At 40.6% G+C, this 22,273-nt stretch overlaps 2 protein-coding genes and 1 long non-coding RNA gene across 3 annotated transcripts in view; 2 read left to right on the forward strand and 1 right to left on the reverse strand.

Annotated features, from left to right (window-relative positions):
• rttn (rotatin) overlaps positions 1-10,796 on the reverse strand; it is a 30,885-nt gene extending 20,089 nt beyond the window's left edge. The window contains exons 1-19 of the mRNA XM_070927893.1: positions 10,766-10,796; positions 10,262-10,449; positions 9,711-9,900; positions 9,424-9,522; positions 9,175-9,265; positions 8,766-8,880; positions 6,782-6,932; positions 6,152-6,317; positions 5,329-5,519; positions 5,030-5,145; positions 3,945-4,112; positions 3,622-3,834; positions 3,290-3,402; positions 3,076-3,202; positions 2,613-2,738; positions 2,204-2,320; positions 1,516-1,655; positions 751-922; positions 566-665 (exon numbers count right to left, since the gene is read on the reverse strand). Coding sequence (XP_070783994.1) covers positions 566-665; positions 751-922; positions 1,516-1,655; positions 2,204-2,320; positions 2,613-2,738; positions 3,076-3,202; positions 3,290-3,402; positions 3,622-3,834; positions 3,945-4,112; positions 5,030-5,145; positions 5,329-5,519; positions 6,152-6,317; positions 6,782-6,932; positions 8,766-8,880; positions 9,175-9,265; positions 9,424-9,522; positions 9,711-9,900; positions 10,262-10,449; positions 10,766-10,796 — 2,614 coding nt within the window. The remainder of the gene's footprint in view (positions 1-565; positions 666-750; positions 923-1,515; positions 1,656-2,203; positions 2,321-2,612; positions 2,739-3,075; positions 3,203-3,289; positions 3,403-3,621; positions 3,835-3,944; positions 4,113-5,029; positions 5,146-5,328; positions 5,520-6,151; positions 6,318-6,781; positions 6,933-8,765; positions 8,881-9,174; positions 9,266-9,423; positions 9,523-9,710; positions 9,901-10,261; positions 10,450-10,765) is intronic.
• LOC139304057 (uncharacterized) lies at positions 5,051-5,736 on the forward strand. The gene is made up of 2 exons (XR_011599041.1): positions 5,051-5,202; positions 5,312-5,736. It is a non-coding gene; the product is annotated as an uncharacterized lncRNA (long non-coding RNA).
• Positions 10,797-19,080: 8,284 nt separating the features above from the next.
• Positions 19,081-20,706, forward strand: LOC139304440 (suppressor of cytokine signaling 6). The gene has a single exon (XM_070928371.1). It carries the CDS (start codon positions 19,096-19,098, stop codon positions 20,704-20,706), a length of 1,611 nt encoding a protein of 536 aa, XP_070784472.1. The 5' UTR covers positions 19,081-19,095.
• Positions 20,707-22,273: the final 1,567 nt, after the last annotated feature.

A 22,273-nucleotide genomic window follows, 5' to 3' on the forward strand; every position in this document is an offset into this window, starting at 1 on the left:
TCTCACTTATCACGCAAACTTTTAAAATAGTTTTTTTTAATTTTATCAAGTGCATAACCTTTCATCTAACACTCCATTTAGGCCTTTCAAACCACTTTTTATGTGGTTGATAATTCAGGCACTATACTTCAATATGGAATAACAAGCTCAATATCATTCTCAAATGAACTATTAGAGGGATGTGAATTGTTAGCAACTGCAGTCTGCTTGTACACTGTGCAGTGATACTATCCCCTTTACAGATTTGCAAGTGCTTGTGGGGAACAACTATAAAAAATAGAGAGGATGTTTTGTGGGACCAATTCAAAAATTCAGGAGTTAGAAGGGGCCCAAAGTATAACCAGTCAGTGTGTTTCCCATTAAAATATGCCTCTAGATGAGTTCTCTGATCTGAAAGAGAGAGAGAGAAATGCACCGAGGTAAACTTAGAGGGTGGTTTCAAAAAGTATTAGCCTGCCAGAGCCAAGGTTCAGTATGGAAATGTTTCAAAATAATACTATAGTTGAGTTTATGAGTTTATAAGAATACTGTAGATTACTGTTAGCATCTTTTACAGACAACTCACTTTGTAGCACCACAGACAGCTGCTCTGCTGCTGATCTTCTCAGGGAGATATCAATAGTGTCTGAGGACAGGATACAAAACAGCTTCTCCACCGACTCCACCTAGACAGCATTAAACACATTAAGTAAGCACTTATATCTGCCTGTGCAGAAGTGTGTTGTCCTTTCTGTGTATGTGGATTTATACCTTAAGGACAGACTTGTTGCTGGTGTCCAGTGTGATGTCTGAAGGGTTTCTGAGGCAGTAGAGATTGGGGAGCAAGGAGATCGCTGGTTGATCAAGGTCTGGTCTGGATGTGTGAGCATCATCATCGCTGGTTAAGTGGGGCAGGATTTGTTGCACTGCTGCTATTCTCACACTGTTAATAATGAGCAGAGAAAACATGGATTTAATTATTTAATTTAAAAACACAGTTTAATAATTACATAAAACAGCTATGTTCGGGTGATGAAGCAAGCCTTCTATCTGCATTACCTGCCTTTTGTGTTTTTACACGACATCCACATGGTGACTGGTTGTCAAAAAATTGCTGGCAGGGCAGATAAATCTATTAGCTGTTGCCAAAATCTACCAGGACTTGTCTCCTAGCCAGTGTCTGGTGTTAATTTCCATCTCTATCAATATTCATAGACTGGGACTGAATAGCTGTTTTACACGGGCCTCACAGTGCATTTAGATGACTTGATGAGCACATCAGCTGACAGCAACAGACAGCGATAATATGTCCATCACATTATAGAGCAAACTATTTAGACTATCAGGAGTTTGGCTGGTTCACAAAGAAAAAAGCCCTGTGAACCAACGTCAAACAACTTCACACAGGCAAAGACACAGAGGAAACATACCATCACAGACATATAAACAAAACACACACATCTCTGATAGGCGCACACATCTGGGCAGGCACAAATACAAACATTGACAAAAGAAAAACCCAGAGCCCAGACTCACGTTGGTTGTTTTGTGAAAAGAAGTCGGAGCGCTGCTTTTAGCTTGGCTGTGCTCGGAAACACGTTGTCTCTTGCCACGTCCGACATGTCACTTATCAGCAGGACACAGTTTCCCAGTGACTCTTCAGTGCCAGCGTAACCCTGTCACACACACACACACACACACACAATTTTCAGACTGCCTTAGCAGACAATGGAGCCAACAATGGGGAATTCCAGCTAAGCAGCACAACAGTAAATAAAATATGCATTGCTTTGATTACGGGTGGTTTCATTTCATCTCTTGTTGACATGGTGGGCCCATCTCTGAATGGCCTCCTTGAATTAAATCACACTTGACAGCCTAGTCAAAATCTCATGTATATTCATGAAGAATTTCCAGGCTTTCTGTTGCCTGAAACTGAACAATTAATAAAAGCTTGTTTTTTTTTCACCCAAAAGGAAACAATATAGCACAGAATATGTAAATGAGAGAATAACGAAATTTTTCTCACTGGCAGCTCAATATGCAGTCTTTTGTGGTCCAAGAGCGCTAAAATTGCACTTTTGATCATAGTTGTTTTGATTGTGGCGAACATACACGACTTCCCCTCACTCCATAAATATAATGTAATAAGTTCCCAAACATGATGCCGCTTTATGAGCTTTGCAGAACAAATACAACACAGCCTCTGCAGAGAACACAACACCTGTAAGATGGGCATGACCGGGTAAAGTGCCTCATTGAATCTGTCCCAGGTTGATGCTGTCATCATCAATCGTCCCTTGAGCAGGAATAGCAGAATATCCTTGGCAGCACCGTTCACCTATAGATCACAGGTAAACTGCTGAATTCACAAAGGCACTGCTGATGAAACATTTACTGTTGTAAGAAGTCTAAGTGATAGACTTCTAAATTATATGACACCGGTGAACCCTGACAGTTTAGCATAACCTTAAAGTAATATACAGTAACTTTAAAAAACTCACACAACACACAGAAATCCCAATACTTTAACTCTAATGAGTATCTGTGTTGATTACATTTATTCCTTTCAACCTGACCTCAGTCCAAAGGTCTAAAAGTCAAATTGGCTCTAACATAAATACCTTGCCTACCTTCTCTGCAGAATCCTGGAGTCCAAAAGCGCTTATTTCATAGAGCACCCTGTGGTGAAGAAGCAAGTTGACTCCACCGCAGGCTCCTGATTCCTGTCGTGACACATTACGGATGCCAAGGCAGTCCTAGGGGTGTATGTAATCACACCGAAGCACATCATAAATTATCGCTATCTTCTCACTTGTCCTCGCATACAAGAGTTCCAATTCACTTTAAATGTAGCCATATACTGTAGACAGTGGTTAGTAAAATGAAAAGGAAGTCTGATTTCAAATGTCAAGAGGGTTTTTTTTATAGCACACTGTCAAAGACCTGTGATTCATCCATCTTCCTCCTACATTTACATAAAAGGTGCCCCACCAAACAGGCCCACATTATGGCCTTAGTAGCTATAATTTTAGCCATGAACCTGCACACTTGCATTTAAACAATGACTGTCTATATAAGATGTCTTGCTCTGACCTTGACCAGGTTTAAAGTGCATTTGTATGTTTCCGTCTTGACAGGCAGTAAGGGATGGGACAGCAGCTTGAGGAGAAGTCTCTGGCTCTCTGTTTGGAGGAGGGGGCTGGGCTGATCAAACTTCCACCTGGTGATGGACAAGTTTAGACTAGTAAATGCAGCAGAACAAGTGAGTGACTTCAAGTTGCAAGAAATTATGTTTTTTTTATCGTACAGGTAGGAGCAGATGTGAAGACATTCCTTGACGATGGGTAAGTGCTGGTGAAACGGGAGGCCACCTATGGCTTGGTCTGCCAGCTCCAGTAACTCCAACCAGTTCTTTTCTCCCTTGATGAAGAAATAAGCCAATGAATAAATACAAAAGTGCCAATATGAGTGACGGGCTAAACAGGTTTTGCTATAACCTGAGGGCCACAGCTAGTGACAGTTACATTTGTATCAGAGTGATTTTTAATTTAAGAAATGTATGTTGTATATCTGTAAAAGATGACTGCAGAGCTACTTGCGATATTGGCTTACTGTAATCAAGTGACATGCAGCTCCTACCTCAGCTTGGGCTTCCTTGAGGAAGTTGCAGGTGGATTCCATCCAAAGGGCAGCGCAGGTCACCCTCCTGTAGAGGTCATGGCTGTCTGAGTTCACCTGCTCCAGGTAGGCCACCGCTGCCTCTTGCATGCTGGGTAATAATCTTCCCAATGACGTGTCCAAGCATAGGTGGAAAATAGCCGTTGCTGCGTTTTCTGGGAGATGGTCACTAGCCTGTGTGAGGTTAAGAAACCTTCATTGTCTACTATTTTTGGAGTTAAAGTCAAGTAATCACAGAAAATCATAACAAAAGTCTTGTGATTCGGTCACACAAGCACACACACCTTCTCAGGAGGGAGGATGGTCTGTAGGAGTTTAATGGTGAATATAGCAGAGCCTGTGTAAGCCATTCTGTGATGAACCTGAGAGCTGTGGGGAATGTCTGCTTTACAGCTCTGATGGTAGCTCAGGATATCCCCCAGTAGTTCCATGCAGGCTTGCAGCTTCTCTTTCTAAAATACACACAGACGGAAATGTAGACAGAAGCACACATGCCACACAAGCACAGCAACACACGCACATGTACTCACATCACGTGCATGTTCACTTACACAGACACACACCGACGCACAGCGAATGGCTGGGAGCCAAGAGAAAAATTGTTCGTTCCAGGGGTTAGGAATTGAATGTAATCAGATTTCAGGGTTATTTTGGGACGAGATACAGATCCACCCTATCTCAGTTTGAATAAATTGGAACAATCTATTCTCAGCCACTTTGTTCTGAGAGTAGAAATTGAACAATAGAAGATAAATGCCAGCAGGGGGCAGTAGATGCCCTGTGCATTGCCGTAGCTGGCATGAACACTTCGGCCCATTCCCATAGGAAAAACCTAGAGGTCTGGCACACAAAAGCTGCTCTCCACATAAAGATGACAAAACAGTTCTTAGGCTGCAAGGCTCTGGGCATGTATTAAACAGCAGAGGGCCAGAGGGGCCTGGGCTTGACAAGTGTATAAGTCCCCGTGCACAGGAACATACTCTTCAAACAGTCAGGGAGGATAACAAATGATTCTGCTTGGTAAAAAACAAACAAACACACACCAGTTTAACATAATCCATTGTATGGACTTTATACAATAAATTAATACATTTACTAACCCAACAATTCTGTGCTTGGATAAACCCAGGGGTACCGAGGCGGGGTGTGCATGTATGTGTGAGAAGCTCTTTGTAACCAGCAGAAGGCCTTTGTAACCTTATTTAATTCATTCAGCTCAATCACATGCCTACAGTTCTCCTTGACAGTTGAGTACCGTATGCCTGTGTGTCTGTAGCAAATTGTCTAGTGGCCAACCCAGTTCCCCTTTTCAGTGAAGTGTATCCATTCATCTACATAAGAGGCTGTCATGAGCTGTGTTTTGACTTGCCAGCTCCATCCCCACCAGGCTGCGATCGTCCCAGACCAGCTCACAAACACTGTCCCCAAGCAGGAGGACGGCGTCGCACAGCAGCTCCAGAACACGATGAAACACATGTGAACCCTCTGAGGAAGAAGAGAGGAGGAAGAGGAGAGAAATAGGGAAGATTAAATAATGAACAGGTGAGGGGATATTTGCAATATCTGATCTTTACTCAAGCAAAAAACAGACGGTGACATTTGATTTATATCATTTACAAACTCTTTTCTCCCACCCCCCTTTACTTAAAAGACTACAATGACTCCTACCTGTCTTAAGCAGTGGTATGGCATGTTCCATGGTGGAAACAATGAACTGAGCCAAAGTGAGCTGCTGTAACTGCAGCTCCAGGACATCCCCTGCACCCAGGTCAGGAAGCGCCAAATGGGCCACATCTGCAGGTGACTGGGGCACCTGCCTGGGGGCCTGGACTGCTGCTCCACCTCTGTGCGAGCTGCCACTGGATGAATCACAGACAAGAGAGGGAGACAACTGTAAATTCATACATCATCAGCACTTGGACCACTCAAATACAAGGAGTGACGTATGAGCTGTATAGGGATGGATCAGAAAAACTGAATATGTCATCACGGGAACCAGGACTGATTTTTAAACACTGTAGACCAGCCGCTAGAGGGCTCCTGGTGTTGTTCATATTAAAGAAGAATAAAATCCTCTACAGTCTTTCTCACGTCGTTTTATCTTCATGTGCAGGTTGCTGGTGTCAGTAGCAATTTTGTTATTATCAAAGCCACAAAAAAATCCTACTGTGTACACATTTCTAAAAAGCATAAGACTCACGTGTTAAGTGTAAGGTCTGATGAACAACAATGCTGCTCAATTCTATCAGAAAGCTATTTCTACAAGCAAGGTAGACAGACTAACTTAATACCATTTATGCCTTAGAAGTGTGACAGAAGCCAAACTGAGTGAATCTCCACTCTCACTGCTAACATGATCGCTAAAGTCATGCAAAGAAACAATACCTTCAACAGCAAGAACTGATGTACCAAAGGTGATGCAGTTTTTTCCTTAAGCCTTGTTTAAAATGCACCGTTACACATTAATGTAGAGTTGCCTACAAACACACACCTGTTGGAAGCTGCATCTCCGTCTTGGCCATCTCCCCTGGCTCTCTGGTCTGTGCGTCCCACCACAGAGGGCCGAGGGGAGCACTCTGCCCCCGGAGATGAGGCCTGGGAACGCTGGGTCCGCACCTCGTGGGAGTAGGAAAAGGACGAGTTCTGGGACACTGGATCTACACAACCACAAAAAGAACCAAAAAGGACATACTTGCACATTAGTTGCACTCTGTATGATAAAGCAAAGAGAAGATTAAGGTAGTGGTGGTACAAATTGTAAGAAATTAATCATTTGGATTAGATACCAATAGTTGTTACACCTATTTTAATTAAATCAATTTGAACAAAATGTAAAACTGTGTAGGTTTTCTTTAAAATTACACTTAAATAGTTCAGAATGTTTTAAGTCTATACTTGAGAAATGTAAAACAATGTGGCATGCTTTAGGAAATGGTTATGTGAAGTCAAAATTGAGTGCCTCATTGCAACCTGATAATAAATACATTTCCTTAAAGATCAACTTTATGAAGGATCATATGTAAACAGAATAAGAATGCAGAGACTATTATTTGCCAGCTGAAACGCCCGCTATCAGCATTCATAAGATCTGTACGTCAGGCTAACTCATAAGGCGTGCTACCTTGCTTTGTAGAGTAGAAGCTTGGATCTTGATGAAAGCGCAGTCTCCTCTTTAGCTCCACACAAAGCTGCCGCAGGCAGGAAAGAGCCTGCAAGTGGAGGTAGCTCGCCTCACCTTTACCCGAACCCAGCCTCAACAGGGACAGAAGGCTCTAAAAACAGAAGGGGATATCAGAGGAGTGTTGTCACTGTGAAGCTGGGTTATGGAAATGTTTCCTAAAGACATAATTAACAACCAGTAATATCCAATAAGGATAATTTTGTTGTATATACAAAAAACAGAGTCCAAGCTGAGACAAACAATGTACAAAGACTGTGTAAAAACAAGACCTAAACTCAGACTGTGATAGAAAAGTTGTAATAAAGTTTGCTAAATAAAAAGGGCAAGTGGAATTGAATTATTGAAGCAGCAATTTGTTCCAAGTTCAGATTCCCTGCCCTCTGTAGCTAATGATGCCATGTCTCTAAATCCAAGTCTTTTAATTTAGCTTAATAGCTCTAGTAACTCAAAGGAGGGCCAAGTAAAGCCACAAGAAGAAAAGTACTTTCCCATAATGATTTCTTTTTGATTATGAGACTGCTGGGTGACAGTATGCTAATACTGCCTTGAGAGCGATGTAATATAATGCACCGTTTTATTAACAAAATAGTAACGTTCACAGTGGCTCATCAGAGCAAAATGATGACTCCTTCAACACTCTGTCTATGCCAATGAAATGAAGAGCTCCGATAACAGATGCACTTTGTTGCCAACATGATCCTGGTAGATACATCGTAAAGCACAGACCACTTTTTTACAGATGGGGAGAGAGCATGTGTCTTAAAGGGAAAAAAATGGGGTTCCCTGTAGATTTCAGGTTTATGATCGCACCCACATTCATCAGCTGGGCCCCATGTGAATTCAGTTACAGTACACACTAACTTGACACAAGCACATCAACCTTCTCATTTGCAACATAGGACAGCTGAGATTCCTCCAAAGCCAACAAGACCAGGATGAGGACAGATTGAATGCCTGCAGGCATCTAGGACCAGTTTTACAGACTCTGATATTCACGGAGGCTTTAAGAGGGAAAAAGAAAAAACATTCCACCAAGGACTCTCAAACCCTGCAAGAGGTACATCATGACCAAACTACATCCTCACAGCAATCTAGTGCCTGCTCAAGCAAAGAAAGCCTCCAGAGACCTCCACAAGATCAGGGACACAGAATTATAAATTGGTGTTTTGTTCAAGGACACAATTTGACAGGTTATTATTTTGACAGTGGCTAGAGTAACCATCCCATAAATTCCATTATGGGATGGTCACTCTAGCCACTCAAAACACTACATGTCATCTAACTGACATGATTAAACAAAAATACTAAATATTATGAGCAACAGTTAACAACAATAAACAAGGCCTGGAATTCTTCATTAACATCCTTAATTTGGTCCCTTTGGGTGCCCATATTGAATCAAGCATTGACAGGTTTTAGGGTCAGCAACAAGCCACCATTTTTAAGTTAATCACATTTCCATCAAATACAGGCTTTTGTCTTGAACATAAGCATTGAGACTGAAAAAAATCTTTTAAAGTAAAAATGATGGCCCTGATGGCTTTTCTAATGTCCTGCTTCAAGGTGCAGAAACTATTCCATTAACTATTAAGTAACTATTAACTCAAGTTTAAATGACATATTTGATATCAGTATACCCTTACAGTTGACAATGAAGCATTCAGAAGGAACCCATTGTACCTGAAGATGATAAGAACTGGCAGTCATTCTGACATTATAGTTCTGTTATAGCATGGGATCAAACCTATGACTGCTAATAATGCGAACTGCAACCACTACAGCACACTTCCTGTCTGGTATAACTTTAGGTTTGATTTTTCTGCTCATATTTCTAAAATATTCCAGTATAGATAAGATTAAATGTATGTAAGATTAAAATTTACAATAGTTTTGTCAGTGCAAGGACATGGTTATGTAATGATACCTTTACAATACTGGGCCTTTGCAGGAAGATCTCAGCAGGGAAGTCTTGCATAATGACATCACACAGAAGTTCACATGTGGTCCGCACCAAGTTGGGGTTGCTGCTCCTTAGGGAACTGTTTCAAAAGAATTAAAGCAAATACTTTAATACTCTGTAATTTAACATCACTGCACACTTCTGTGAAGTTGACTAAACCCAAAACAAGTACATGAAATCCATCCTGTATGTAGGGCTGGGCAACAAACCCAAATCTATCAATTTTACAACACAGAATGTTTTGTCAGATTCTTAGTCTGGTTATCTTGTTCTTTGAACAGATGTTTCCTAAATTAAATCATAATTTTGTTAATTTTACACTGCATTTTAATTAGGCATATATTATTTGTTATATACAAGTACTGTCTCTCACCTCTCATTGGATGAAAGTATGTGTCTGTCTGTGTTTGTCAAAGTCAGCCATGGAAACACAGAAAACTTCAGACATCTCACAGACTCATGCACTGTACAACACAGAGGGATAAAACGTGGAAAACGAGTAATTTATAGAAATGAATATCTTTAGACAAACGTATGAGCGAAAATCAAGATGAGACCCAGCACACTAAAAAGTCTAAAGATAATAAAAACAATAATAATAATAAGGACAAAATACTGGTACCTGCTATCTTCTGAGGTGGTACATCTGTATGGCTTGGCATGCTCTTGTGGAAATAGCCCATTTTAGGAAAATGCTCTTCAGGTGGAACAACTGTTGGTGCTACAGCAGAGACCAGATTTGTTAAATATCCTGTCACATTCACACTGCAAGCATTTGACCTGTTATAGGATCTGTGTTAAGTAAAAAGACAGCTCACCTCAACCTCTCCTACACACGATTATTAACATTTAGTAGTTTGTAGAAGACAGAATCAAAACAAACATTTAGTTGGCTTTAACTTGCAACACCTGTTGGAGTTGTAGTACGCTGTCCATGCGAGTAGACCATTGTCTGACTAGGGAGTAGCTCAGGTAGCCGGAACAGCTGGTCCAGGGTTCCATCGATGACAGCTCGCAGTCTGGGTTCCACATTAGGAGACAGTTGGGTGAGGAAGTCCACCGCCTCTACGTCTCTTAGCATCTGGGCTGCACTAGGATGCTTGGAAGACAAAATGGCAAAATAAATAGTTGTGAAATGAGAAATCTAAGTTTCAGTGTAATAGGTGTAGCAATGTGAAAGCAGCATGGGTGTTGCTATCAGAATGTCACAGAGCAAACCACATAGCTATTTAATACAAAGTACAGTGGAGGAAACTTAAGCCTGCAATGAAACTGTATCATACTACATATTGGCAAGTCTGGTAAGCAGTGTTAAAGAAAGGCCGAAGCCAAGGCCGAAATGACATTAAGAGTGTATCAGTATATATCTTGACAGTTGGTAGACTGCTCCTCTCTAGCCACTGTCCTCCAGAGGAATCGCCTAGTAATGTATCTATCATCTAGCTTAGCTATGTATCTACCTTTGATAAAGTGGAGAGCAACTCAAGGACCTCTTCCTGCATTGGCACCTCGGGGAAATTGAACCATTCAAGAAGATACACAAACAGCGTCTTTTCTTGGACAATGTCAGAGACGGAGATCAGGGAAAGGTCCAGCTTACATATGATGCTCTTCAATGCTCGAACTCTTATCTCCACCAAAGAGTGGCCTAAGGTTTGCAGAAAAAAAAACGAATAGGTTGAGAAGAGACATTATAGCAGCAGAGTTAGCGACGTTTTGTTTTTAAGCTATCTAACGTTGGGTAGAAGTTAAGAAAAGTTTTACTGACTTAGCTAACGTTAGCGCTGACATCAGGTACAACTGCATACAAAAGTTACCCTCTCCACCTAGAGAGGGTTGCTATTGTTAGCTAACGTTAGCACGAAAGCGGCTAATATTAGACAAGTGACAGGGTTCACCAGTTCAGGTAAAGTCAGCCTCCTAAAAGCTAACGTTACATTTGCTTAGCTAGTAAGTTAGCCTACCTATTTTCTTTATAAGGGGAGATAACTCCATGTTCAGTGTATTGCGTCTCCCCGTGTAAAAAACAGGTTAAAAAAAAGCTTCATGAACGACCGAGACTTGTCAGTTTTGTGGTTGTGTTGCCAGTGTCATGTCAACAACGTCTGTCTGTTTTCAACGACCGCGCCAGCGTCACTCCACTTCCTGTAGAGGACCAGGGTGCGTTCAAGAGATGCAACTGTGCAGGATAAACTGAGTGCAGGCACTACAGAGTTAATTGTGTACTTCCACAAAACATGTCCAGTGTAGATAAGTTAATATAATCACCTAAAGGATTAAATTATTCTTATATAACTTAATCATATTTATAAACAGTGCAGCATTTTTCAGAGAGATCTGCTAATCAGCACTTTAAAACCAACATGCAGCAATAAAGGTCCACAGAGACCGCATATTAACTGTGCCCAAATTGCAGCTGCATATAAGTAAAATTAAGACTGCCCAAGACAGACAAACTGCACTGACAAACCTGAACAGCAGTAACAAACCCAGCCAAAAGGGATATGATAGTTATAAGTAACTGACAAATACTGATCCTGGCGCATAAATCCACCTTTGTAGCAGTGCAAGATATAAAACATGAGGTGTGTTATTTTGTAGTTTGTTATTTTGTCCTTTGAAATCCTGTCTGTAGATGGGCCTTTTTGTCAACAGTGTTTGTGACATGACACATATGATGTGCCATTTTGTGGCATATCTCTCTCGTCTGATCTTTTGAAATGTTATATAAACATGCTAAAGCAATTTTTCTTGCAAGGATCATCAGTGTTTCAGGGCATGCTTCAAAATCACTGAAGGCTTTTGCATTGCTCAAATATTGAAAGAAGTTTTGACAGCAGCCACATTATCCTGTCATTAAATTAATCTCCTCAAACACTGATGTTCTCAAAAATCAAAGTTGATGTGCATCGCCTCTTAACACAAGTGCAGGCATAATTTATTTTCATACTCTGTGTGTAAGCTAATCCAATTGCACGAGATCTCACACTTGAGATGTGATCTGGATATGATAGGCAGACAGGGTGATAATTAACAAACTTAGGAAATGATAATTTGATATGATAATAATATAATAACACTGCTTTTGAGAATTCTGAAGGGATTTAGGCCCATAATTAATTTAGCTTCATAGTGTATATTTTACTATCACCTTAGAAGAGTTTGAAGGGGTAGAGGGAAAATGAATATTTGTGCTTTCATAATCCATTACTGTTTTACTTCAACACATGTAGGTACATTTAGGTACCAATATTCCACTCCACTTTCTCCTCAAGTTACTTCAAATTTAGATACATTTTTCTCACAAATTCACACATATCTATGCTTGTTCCAGAGCAACATATATCATATTTACTGCATACAGGGCCAAATATTCAAATCCAAGATGATGTTTTTATATGGCTGCACCAAATTGAAAATTATTTTATACACAAATGCCTGTAATTCTGTGTGTGACATACGTGTTATCCAGAATTTAAAACAAGGTTTTGTGGGTTGGAACAGAGCTTGTCTGCACAACATGAGTCATATTGATGAACCTGCCAAATAGCCCATTGACCTGAGGGGGATAAAGAATTAATTCCAGTTCCTCCAGCCTCTTATACAAATATATAGGACTGAGTGTTTATGAATGCATTCCCCAGATGTACAACAAGAATACAGAGTGAGAGACATCCAAACAGCTGAGGAGATCTTCTTTACCTCGTGGAAAAATATGTCGCCCTAGGTCAGACTAGAGGTTCTCAATAGCTGCTGAGTCTGCTCCAAACAGTAGATCATTTCTGTTTGACAACCACTGTGTGCCTTGGATCATTTGTTAGCACAGGATGCAGACAGGAAGCAAAACTTCACTTTGAATAAATGAACACATGGGGTAAGGTGTATGCCAGTCAGGCTTGTATTTTTGACCATCAGACAGGCTTTTCTCCCAGATGTCTTTTTCAGATGTTTTTGTCAATTTTCCCTCCTGACCTACAAACTGCAGTTATCCCTTCATTCATATTCCTTGTAAACATTTTTGTGACTCTAAGTGCATATTTAGTTTGAAGGCATATTTCATAAATCTTGCCTGTGTTTTCAAATGCAATTTAAGGATTTTGAACATTGTAAATCATTTGCAAAATCTGTCATTTATTTTACATCAGGCTATATTACTCATATGCCAGAAACCACCTTGGGCTGTTAATGAATGTAAGCCTGATCTCTGAGTGGAAATCATGCCAATTGAAACACTATGAAGCCAGATTTACTCCTGAAGCATCTCAGTCTCTGGACTCTCACCATGGTTAAAGCTGATCATGAGTCATCAAGTGCCTGACCATACTGGCCAACCTGGACAGAAGTCATGGTTGCTGATGTACATTTCCTTTTAGAGATAACTCGCAGAGACTACATACTGTATATAGCTGGAAAATAAGTATAAATATGTAGCTTTTTACAGACAAGCTTAAAACATTAGCAAAACCACAAATTAGGGACTGTATGGAAATTATTGGAGTGAAGAGTGGGCTTTTTTGAAAAAGCAAGACCCTCCGCAGCATTGTTAATATTTTCTTTGGACCCTTCCCTTGACAATCTCAAAATATAGTACCTATTAAAAACTAAAACAGGCAAAGTATAAAGAATTTAAGACGGTGTAATGTAATTTAAACTTTGATTTATTAATGGAATGATACTAAAAATTAGCAATTTCCGCAAACATGACACAATTTTTCAGAATAAAGAGATACAAAATAAAATACATTTTTAGTATTAGAATATAGGCCAACTTTATGACACATTTAACTTTTTTATACTTATGATGCAGATGCATGACATATATTAGCTAGTTGTCTGTGGAGGGAAAATTTTAAATCAAGCCCCCAAATGGTCGAAGAATTTTTGTCTCCTCACAAGCGAAGGTGGAAATATAAATTTGGGGTGAGTAAAAATTAAAATACTCTCCCAAAAAAGTCAAACCACCCTTCGGGAAAAAAGAACAACTACATATACTTCCCTCTTTTCTGACCCCTCCCTAATAATTTTCGTACAGTCCCTTTTCAGACTTTAAAAGTGACTGTAAATTGAAATGTGAGGAGGCTGAAGTAAACTAAGCCACATACAGTAAGTCTATCACCAAATGTTTCAGAAGGCTGCTGGACAAAAGGATTGGTTGTTGCCCTTATAGCATAAGACAAGGGCAAATCAGCTAACTAATGATATCATTATTGTAATTGTCCAAAATTCAGCACCCCATATGGCAACAAAATACAAGGAGTTACTTCCAGAATGAATAATGTGAAATAAAGGGTGATAAGCAAGCAAGCATAGACAATTAATTCATTGTTTTAACTAGCTATTTGGACTGAGCTCTGTAGCCAACAACATTTTGCTGGATTTGGACATATTTGGGTTCCAGCACAGTTTGTGAAACATCTCTATAGCTGAGTCATTACATTGTATGTTGATGCAGCTGTGTAACAGTAATTACTGTACTTTTAACAACTTCAACATCCTCTTACCTAAAGAGGGGAAAAAGTGATATGATAGACTGATTCAGACATGGGGCACTGACTGATTTTGAAATGTTTCACACACACACAAAAAAAGAACAAAAATGAATCTGCTGAAATCATAGTGAGACACAAAAAACAACGAGACAGAGGTGTGGACATCATCCTTACCATAAATGCTCAGACTGTATTTGAGGCGAACCCTGCCTATGTTATTCCACAGTCATTCCTGAAACAAAACCCAAGTGGTCCCACTGGCCTTGTCACTGTTTGACATGCCTGCTGTACCCGTCTTCCGCTCCGCTGCAAGTGTTGAGGATATGAGGGTGGGCGCCTAGGACACCCCGACATTCCCCCATCGGCTAAAGGAATCAAGTCAAAAGACTGAGTCAAACTGAAGCAAGCGCAAGACACATTGTGCAAATAATTTATGGCTGATACAGCGTTCATTTGAAATTAAAATGAAACACGAGGAGCTTCCCCACATGTAGAGGTATCTCATTAAACTGTGTGGCCTACTCCATGTGTACAGTGTTCCATCCTGACTTGAGATTCAGTGTTTTGAGTTGTGCTTATACATAAATTCAAATTCTTTTGGAAATATTGATCTTGAGTGAGACAGAGATGCTCCAGAGGCCCTCATACGTTATGTTGTGCTCTGTGTTGTTTGACCACACCATGCAGATACTCCATCCCTACTATTAGAGTAATATTTCATTTATGTAAAATCTAAACAGCCTGCTATTAGTAACTATTTGATCTGTTTATCCTGTCATGACAAAACAGGCTGGGGTATGCCCACAGCTGAATATTTACTTGTTTTTACTGTCTGGCAACACATATCAACCAGACTAAAGTTTGTTTGTCAGGTCTAATTTAGCTTGTAGAAACACTGCATCCATGCTTCCCAGTGTCCTTGGTGCTATATCTTAAGAGCTGCCACCCCTCCTTCCTCCCCCCTCCACCAGCCCTCCCCTCCTGTGCCAACACATCAAGTGAAGGCAGCCTGATCAACCCTAATAGGGCCTGGTAATTAGAGTCTTTGCATAGAGCCCTGTCTGCACACAGCTGCCCTAAGCAGGTTGGCGAAGGACTGCCATACACTTGACAGTGTGGAAAAAACAATGTAATGTTCAGTATATGGACCAAATTAGCCTGGCAGTGGTAAACACAATCTACTTTAAAACAATACTGACACTAATTAGCCAACCAATGTATCATTTCAGAGTTCAAGTTTTAGTTGCAGTATCAAACACATGAAAATACTTAGAGAGCCAACTTGATGTTTCTGGAATACAAATTAGAAAGACCTTCCTGCATAAAGGCTAAGCACAGGGGGGAGAAAAGTGTAGTGGTTGATATTTCTGCAGTTATCTGATATCTGTAGTGAAAAATGGAATCCTGATTATTGCAGTGGGGGAAAGTTATATACTGTATTTAAACTGTATGGTACAAGCAAAGCAGAACAGTTAAAAAGAAAACCCTAAATTCTTTGATATAACCTAAGCCTACAAATGTTTCAGTCATTAGCTTTAATTCTGTCATATTTCTGAGCATCTTCATAAGCAGCTGCTGTTTAATACACACATTGTCACTGCAATCATGGACTACTGTACAGAACGTGGTTGAACAAAACAAACTGAATATTTGAAATCTATGATTTCAGTGTCACATTTCTCCACAAAAAAAAACATTCAAGACATGACACTTTGAATGAAAGACTACATATTAGTAATTTAGGACAATTAAGAAAACTCTTTGTTAGGCATGTTACCCGTGTTACACTAAATCTTACCATGCTACGGTCTCCTTATGAAAAGTGAAAAAAAACTTGAATCATTTAGCATTTTAAAAACCACAGTCTGGGGGAGCAGCACCTTAGCAAAAATAATCTTCAGTCATTTTGCAAAATTATTTCAGGGTCTGCATATCTAATAATGTCATGTGGCACAGGGAGCTGGTTTACGTCTCTGCTATCATGAGTGAACTGAACAGGCAACTTTCTGCAGCAGCTACTCCCCCTCCGAGTTCTGCTATTTTTCTTGTTCAGTCTTTTTTTTTTTTTTACCAATCCCTTTTTCTGTGGTGCAACACAGTAATTTCCATTTCTGAATTTCCTTTGGAATGACCTATGTATATTGAATTTTCATGTATTGGTATTTAGTGAGAGATTTTGACATCTTCTGTGCCTAGAGACTCAAGAAAGACAATAAATAGTGTAATACTGCCATACGTCTTATTTTTTCCTTTAGTTTTAAAACTCAATGAATGTTTTTTGCAACACCGTCCTCCATGCCTGGGAGCTGCCAAGCTCAACCACATCCCTCTATGTTTGGTAACTGAGCAGCCCCATTAGAACAGCTATTTTGTTGTTGTATGCTTCAGGTGATCATGTAAAAACATGATTAAGTAGATTAGATTGTTTTCAGAAGGTGATTAGGGCACAGAATAAACTCTATTAATTTGCTGTATTTTAAATAATTTGCAGATTATGACTAATTGTTTTGAATGCTTGGTTTGTTTAAATTTTGTATTTTTTGTTCCCCCATTGATTTAGTGACAATATGCCCATGATTTCTGTGTTTGGGTTGCCTCTGCCTCTGGGATGTAAGAACTTGCAGTAGCTGCTGTGTGTGTCTGATTCGCTGCATCTGAATCTGCTCCCACAATTCAACAGGCAACAAAGGAAGAAAGGAAGAGGCCGTACGCTACATAGTGTTAGCCAACCTAGACAGAAAGATGTCACCTTATTGTGTCACTCTAGTCGGCAATGTAAACCCGCACGTTTAGAGAAGAACCAAATCCGGCCATATAAACGCTTTATACTCTCGTTTGGGCGCAGAAGCTGACTAAAGGGAAGGTAATGGTAATGTTTTCGACAGCAAACGTTAACAAAGCTAGCTGCTTGGCTTAGGTAGTAAGCTAACATTAGCCAAGCTAACGTTAGCCAACAATCGTTACAGAGCGAACCTTTCATGAACGTGTTGTATAAGACAAATGCCAACACCTCTGGGTAATTTTGCCTAGAAAAAGAAGCAGAAGTGACCGGGTAAGAGACAACATAATGTGCATTTTTTTATGTAACGGTAATAGATTAACGTTACAGATGTACTTTACAAGTAGAAATGCTAACAAACTAACTGGTTGTTAGCTATGTGATGTTAGCATACAAGCAAGCCAACATCTATTACATTGGCAAGCTGTGTTATATCGAATAACCTTAATTTGTTTCTTATGGTGTTAATATTTAAAGTGTACTAACTAAATCGTAGGTGGAGCACACAGATTCAGAATATTGCCTTTAACGTCCCAAACTAACCAGCGTAACTTAGTTGAGCTAAAGGCATGCTGTTGTGTCCATAGGTCTTGTCAGGTCAGGACAGACCTAGCTAACGTTGGTTTTATTAATGCACACTGTTTGTGTTAAGTGATTACATAAATGCATGCTATGTGATATTCTACTTGTAAAGTCACGTGTAAATCAGAAGTGTGTAACTTTTTCAAATGAGCTGGCTTTGTTTTTCATAGCATCAAATGAAAGGTGGTGTAAGTGGAACTTGACCCATCCAACTGAGTCACCATTTTCCTGCACATAATGGTGAGTATTCAGATTGCAGCTGTCTTGATTATCAAGCAGCTTTATTCAGGTGCTTTAAGTGGCACATGTCTCTCGATACTGTGGGAGTCTTGGTTTGCCAGAATTGCCAACACTTATTTCCCACATCTGATGAAAAGGCAGTGATTGGTATTCACTTCATAAAATCATGACTTTAATACAGCGTGGTCTGACTATTTGTACAATGACACGTTTTCTATTGTTTGGCACTACAGCCCAGCACTTCACATTTAAAATGAAGTGATGACTGAGGTATAAGTGTTGGTTTTCAGTTATAAGGCTGTTTGAAGGTGTTCACATCTATATCAGGGGAGCAGTGTCGGTACTGTAGCCCTTTTTTGTACATGGCCCATAGTAAACAATACAGCAGTGCAATGCTTCTAAACACACCGCCAAAACAACTAAGGAGTTTAAAGGGAAAAACAGTGACAGCAGCACAGGCCTAGCAGATCATCTGCTGATGTCCATAGATCATAGACTTCAAGCAGTCAATTAATCTTAAGGATTTGCAACCAGATATTAAACTCTGATTTTCTTTATATTTGTGTAATTTGTCTGATTAAATTAAAATGGGGCCTGTGTATAGAAGGGTCACAATTTGTACTCTGTTCACCCAGTATGGATGTAAAAACCCATTACATTTAACCTGAAAGCTATTTTATATCAAATCAGTTGTGCTGGGAGTACAGCGTTTTCAGCTTGCAACATTTTCTGCCGCTTTTCTTTTTCTTTGTGTAGTGTGATGAGAAACTGAATATCTTTAGGTTTTTGACTGCTGGGTGGAGAAAACAAGACATCCTCTTACATTACATTGGGCTTGAGGACATTTTTCAGTTAATTTTTTCTGACATTTTATAGATCAAATGATGAACTAAGAAACGGGAGTTAATACAACAAAAAATATTCACTGTCCGAATACCTGATGACTCCACTAATTGGCTGTAACATGCTGTACTGTTGTTGAATTAAGTCAATACTGTGAACATAATGTACACCACCCTAGAAGCATTTTTAGGACTTAACATAGAATATCTATAATCTTGTCTTTTTCTGTCTGCAGGGTTTGATGGCTCCACTGTATGCATGACTTGTTTCGTGTGTCCTGATGGGAGGACAGTGTGGATAGTACTTTCATCAGGATACCAGGAGAGCCATCCCATGCCCTCACTTTGGAGGGCCTGTCAGAATGAAGAAGATAAGCCTTAAGACCATCCGCAAGTCCCTCAGCATAAAGGGCAAAGAGGAGGGTGACTTTGTCATGCTCCAGCAGCCCTCGGTGACTACAGAGTTTTCTAAGGAAGAGTCACTTTTTGGGGGCTGCTACACCAAAGAGCTTTCTGGCTGTGACCTTGGTGGGGAAGAGGACAAAGGGGGCCAGAATAAGGGCCGCTCAAAGAGTGAGAGCCTGATGGGATCACTAAAGAGGAGACTGTCTGCCAAGCAGAAGGCGAAAGTGAAAGGCAGCTCCTCTGCCATAGGCTCAGTGGGTGATGATGACACCTTCTCTTCCTCTTCTGTTCCCATCAGCTTCAATGAGGTGAAAGCCCAGAGACCCCTTAGATCTTCATCCCTACGGAGTCACCATTATAGCCCCTCACCATGGCCTCTGCGGTCCGTCAATTCTGATGAGGCTTGTATCAAGATGGAGGTAAAAGTTAAAGCCATGGTTCACTCTCCGAGCCCAAGTCCCAACTTAAATGGTGTCCGGAAAGAATTTCATGATTTCCAGATGGAAGGGCTCTTTCAGGACCAAGCAGAATCCTTAAAGAATCTCCAGCAGCCACAAAACGGTGAGCTGCATCTAAATATTGATGAAAATGACGTGCCTGTGGTGCTGGGGTTGACTCCCCAGGACTACATCCAGTACACAATGCCTTTAGATGAGGGAATGTACCCGGAAGGGTCCCACTCCTTCTGCCTGGATAGCTCCTCTCCCATGGAGGTGGTGACTGAAGCAGACAATGGGTCCCTCCACACAGACCAGGGACAGGAGGAACATGAACTGGATAGTGGGATGCCTCCAGATCTCTTCATGGAAACCTCAGTTAGTAGTCTTCTCATCGGTTCTGCCGGTGTGATGCTCCATAGCTCTAGAGTCGAGGTCCCACCTCCCCTCTCTCCACTCCTGCCGCCCATAACAAGTAATGGACATATTCCCAGGACTTTTTCAGGGTTCAGCTCTTCAGACAGCCAGGTAGCTGAGAGGGTAAGACACCACCTGAACTTTGACCCAAATTCAGCTCCTGGGGTCAGTCGGGTGTACGACTCAGTCCAGAGCAGCGGGCCCATGGTTGTCACCAGTCTGACAGAAGAGCTGAAGAAGCTGGCCAGGCAGGGCTGGTACTGGGGCCCCATCACACGCTGGGAGGCAGAGGAAAAGCTGGTCAACTTGGCTGATGGCTCATTCCTGGTCAGAGACAGCTCGGACGACAGGTACCTGCTCAGCCTGAGTTTCAGGTCACAGGGCAAAACCCTCCACACCCGCATAGAACACTCCAATGGACGCTTCAGCTTCTATGAGCAGCCTGATGTGGAAGGACACACGTCCATTGTTGACTTAATCGAACACTCTATCAGAGACTCAGAGAATGGAGCTTTTTGCTATTCCAGGTCTCGCTTACCAGGGTCTGCAACCTACCCTGTCAGACTAACCAACCCAGTATCTCGGTTTATGCAAGTGCGCTCCCTGCAGTACCTTTGTCGTTTTGTCATTAGACAATACACAAGGATAGACCTGATCCAGAAACTGCCCTTACCTAACAAGATGAAAGATTATCTGCAGGAGAAGCACTACTGAGGACACAGAGATAGGACAGTGGTAGCAATTTGCACTTTTGTGTTCAGTTAAGAGATTTAAACAAGGTTTACAGACAACCACAGTTTTGAGATGATATTGGTTCTGGTGGCTCTTGATTTGTGTCCAGGTCACTCTTTAGTCCTCCATTCCACTGTTCGCTGGTTTTAGGAGGCTCCACTTCCAGAAACATAGGCCAGCACATAATCTACTGCGAAAAATATAGCAGCAGTATACAGCCAAGTTATATTAGTTGCATACAGTAAGTGCAGATATTAGACATGCATTGTGTATGTATGGTTAAGTGTAACATCCAGCTGTGCAAGTAGAGCAGATGTATCATAGATTTGCCTTCTGCGTTTAAGTTGGGCTTGTAGGAAAAACAAAATTCCACTCTGAATTTGAAAATTCATTGAATTTTTATCCACTAAATTGTACATTTCAATGGAAAGGTATTGCTACAATGAAGTTTTTAAATCAAATGTTAAGCTTTCTGCAGACTGACCAATTTTGATCATCTTTCGCATTTTATTATTTGTCAGATTATGCAATGTTGTTAATGGATGCATCTTTTTCAGCCTGGTCAGACTGCAAATGAGAACATCATTCTGCATTTATACTATGCAATTAGTCAAATAACAAGTAATGATGGCCAACCTATGATTTTCATGTCAACCAGATTTTTGATAATTCACAAATTTACCTATTTATCCAGTGGTATGTTACAGCTGACATACTACAAATACATTGGTGCTTCAGTATGCTTAGACTGGTGCAGGCTTTATTTGTGAGTTTGTCATGTCTGGTACTTTCAGTTGTACTAGTGTACCGACATGAAAGTCATGGGTTTACCAGGTCCACAACATTAACAACATTTTGATGCAAAAGATGTCCAAAATATTCTGGTCTGTGAGGTTTAAACCGTTTGGTCAGAGAAGTAGCCTTAAATTGTATGGCTGCATGTAGCCTTTATATAATGTGCAAGCCTAAAGGTACTGACGATGCTGGATTTTAATGTGCTGTTTGTAGAAACAGCATCAAGGTGATGTATAAACCTTTTCGAAATATGTTAACATTAAAAGTAAAATCTTTCTGCATTAGGAATGTTACAAAAACTGCACCGCAGCTCAGGCCTAACAAATTTGTCACTTTCTGTAATGCTTGTATCTGCATGTAGTAAAGGCTTTAAGACTGTCAATTAAGGGCACTGTAGAGTAACTCTAAATGAGAGGAGATGTCACGGTAACAGGATGAACGATTTTGACTGTGTTGTTTAAGCGCAACTCCTGAGTAAAAGGCTGTTTAATGCACAATTGCATTTACCTTAGGCAGTTTATAAGTAAAGAAAGTTGCCCTCAATTAACCTACAACTGAAAAACAGACCTCTAGTCAATTGACCTGAATCTGTATGTAGGGATGGCTGTTTCTTAGTCTCTTAATGCCAGCAATGAGCTGGACCCAGATCAAAGGAATCCCAAAAATGGTGTGAGCTTAGGTAAAGGACTTGGGAAAGCCAGGGTTAAGTCCTCCTCACCATGTTGGAGTGATGCCAGGGTTTCAGCATACGACT

Source organism: Enoplosus armatus, chromosome 21, assembly GCF_043641665.1.
Source record: "Enoplosus armatus isolate fEnoArm2 chromosome 21, fEnoArm2.hap1, whole genome shotgun sequence".
Lineage (NCBI taxonomy): Eukaryota > Metazoa > Chordata > Actinopteri > Centrarchiformes > Enoplosidae > Enoplosus > Enoplosus armatus.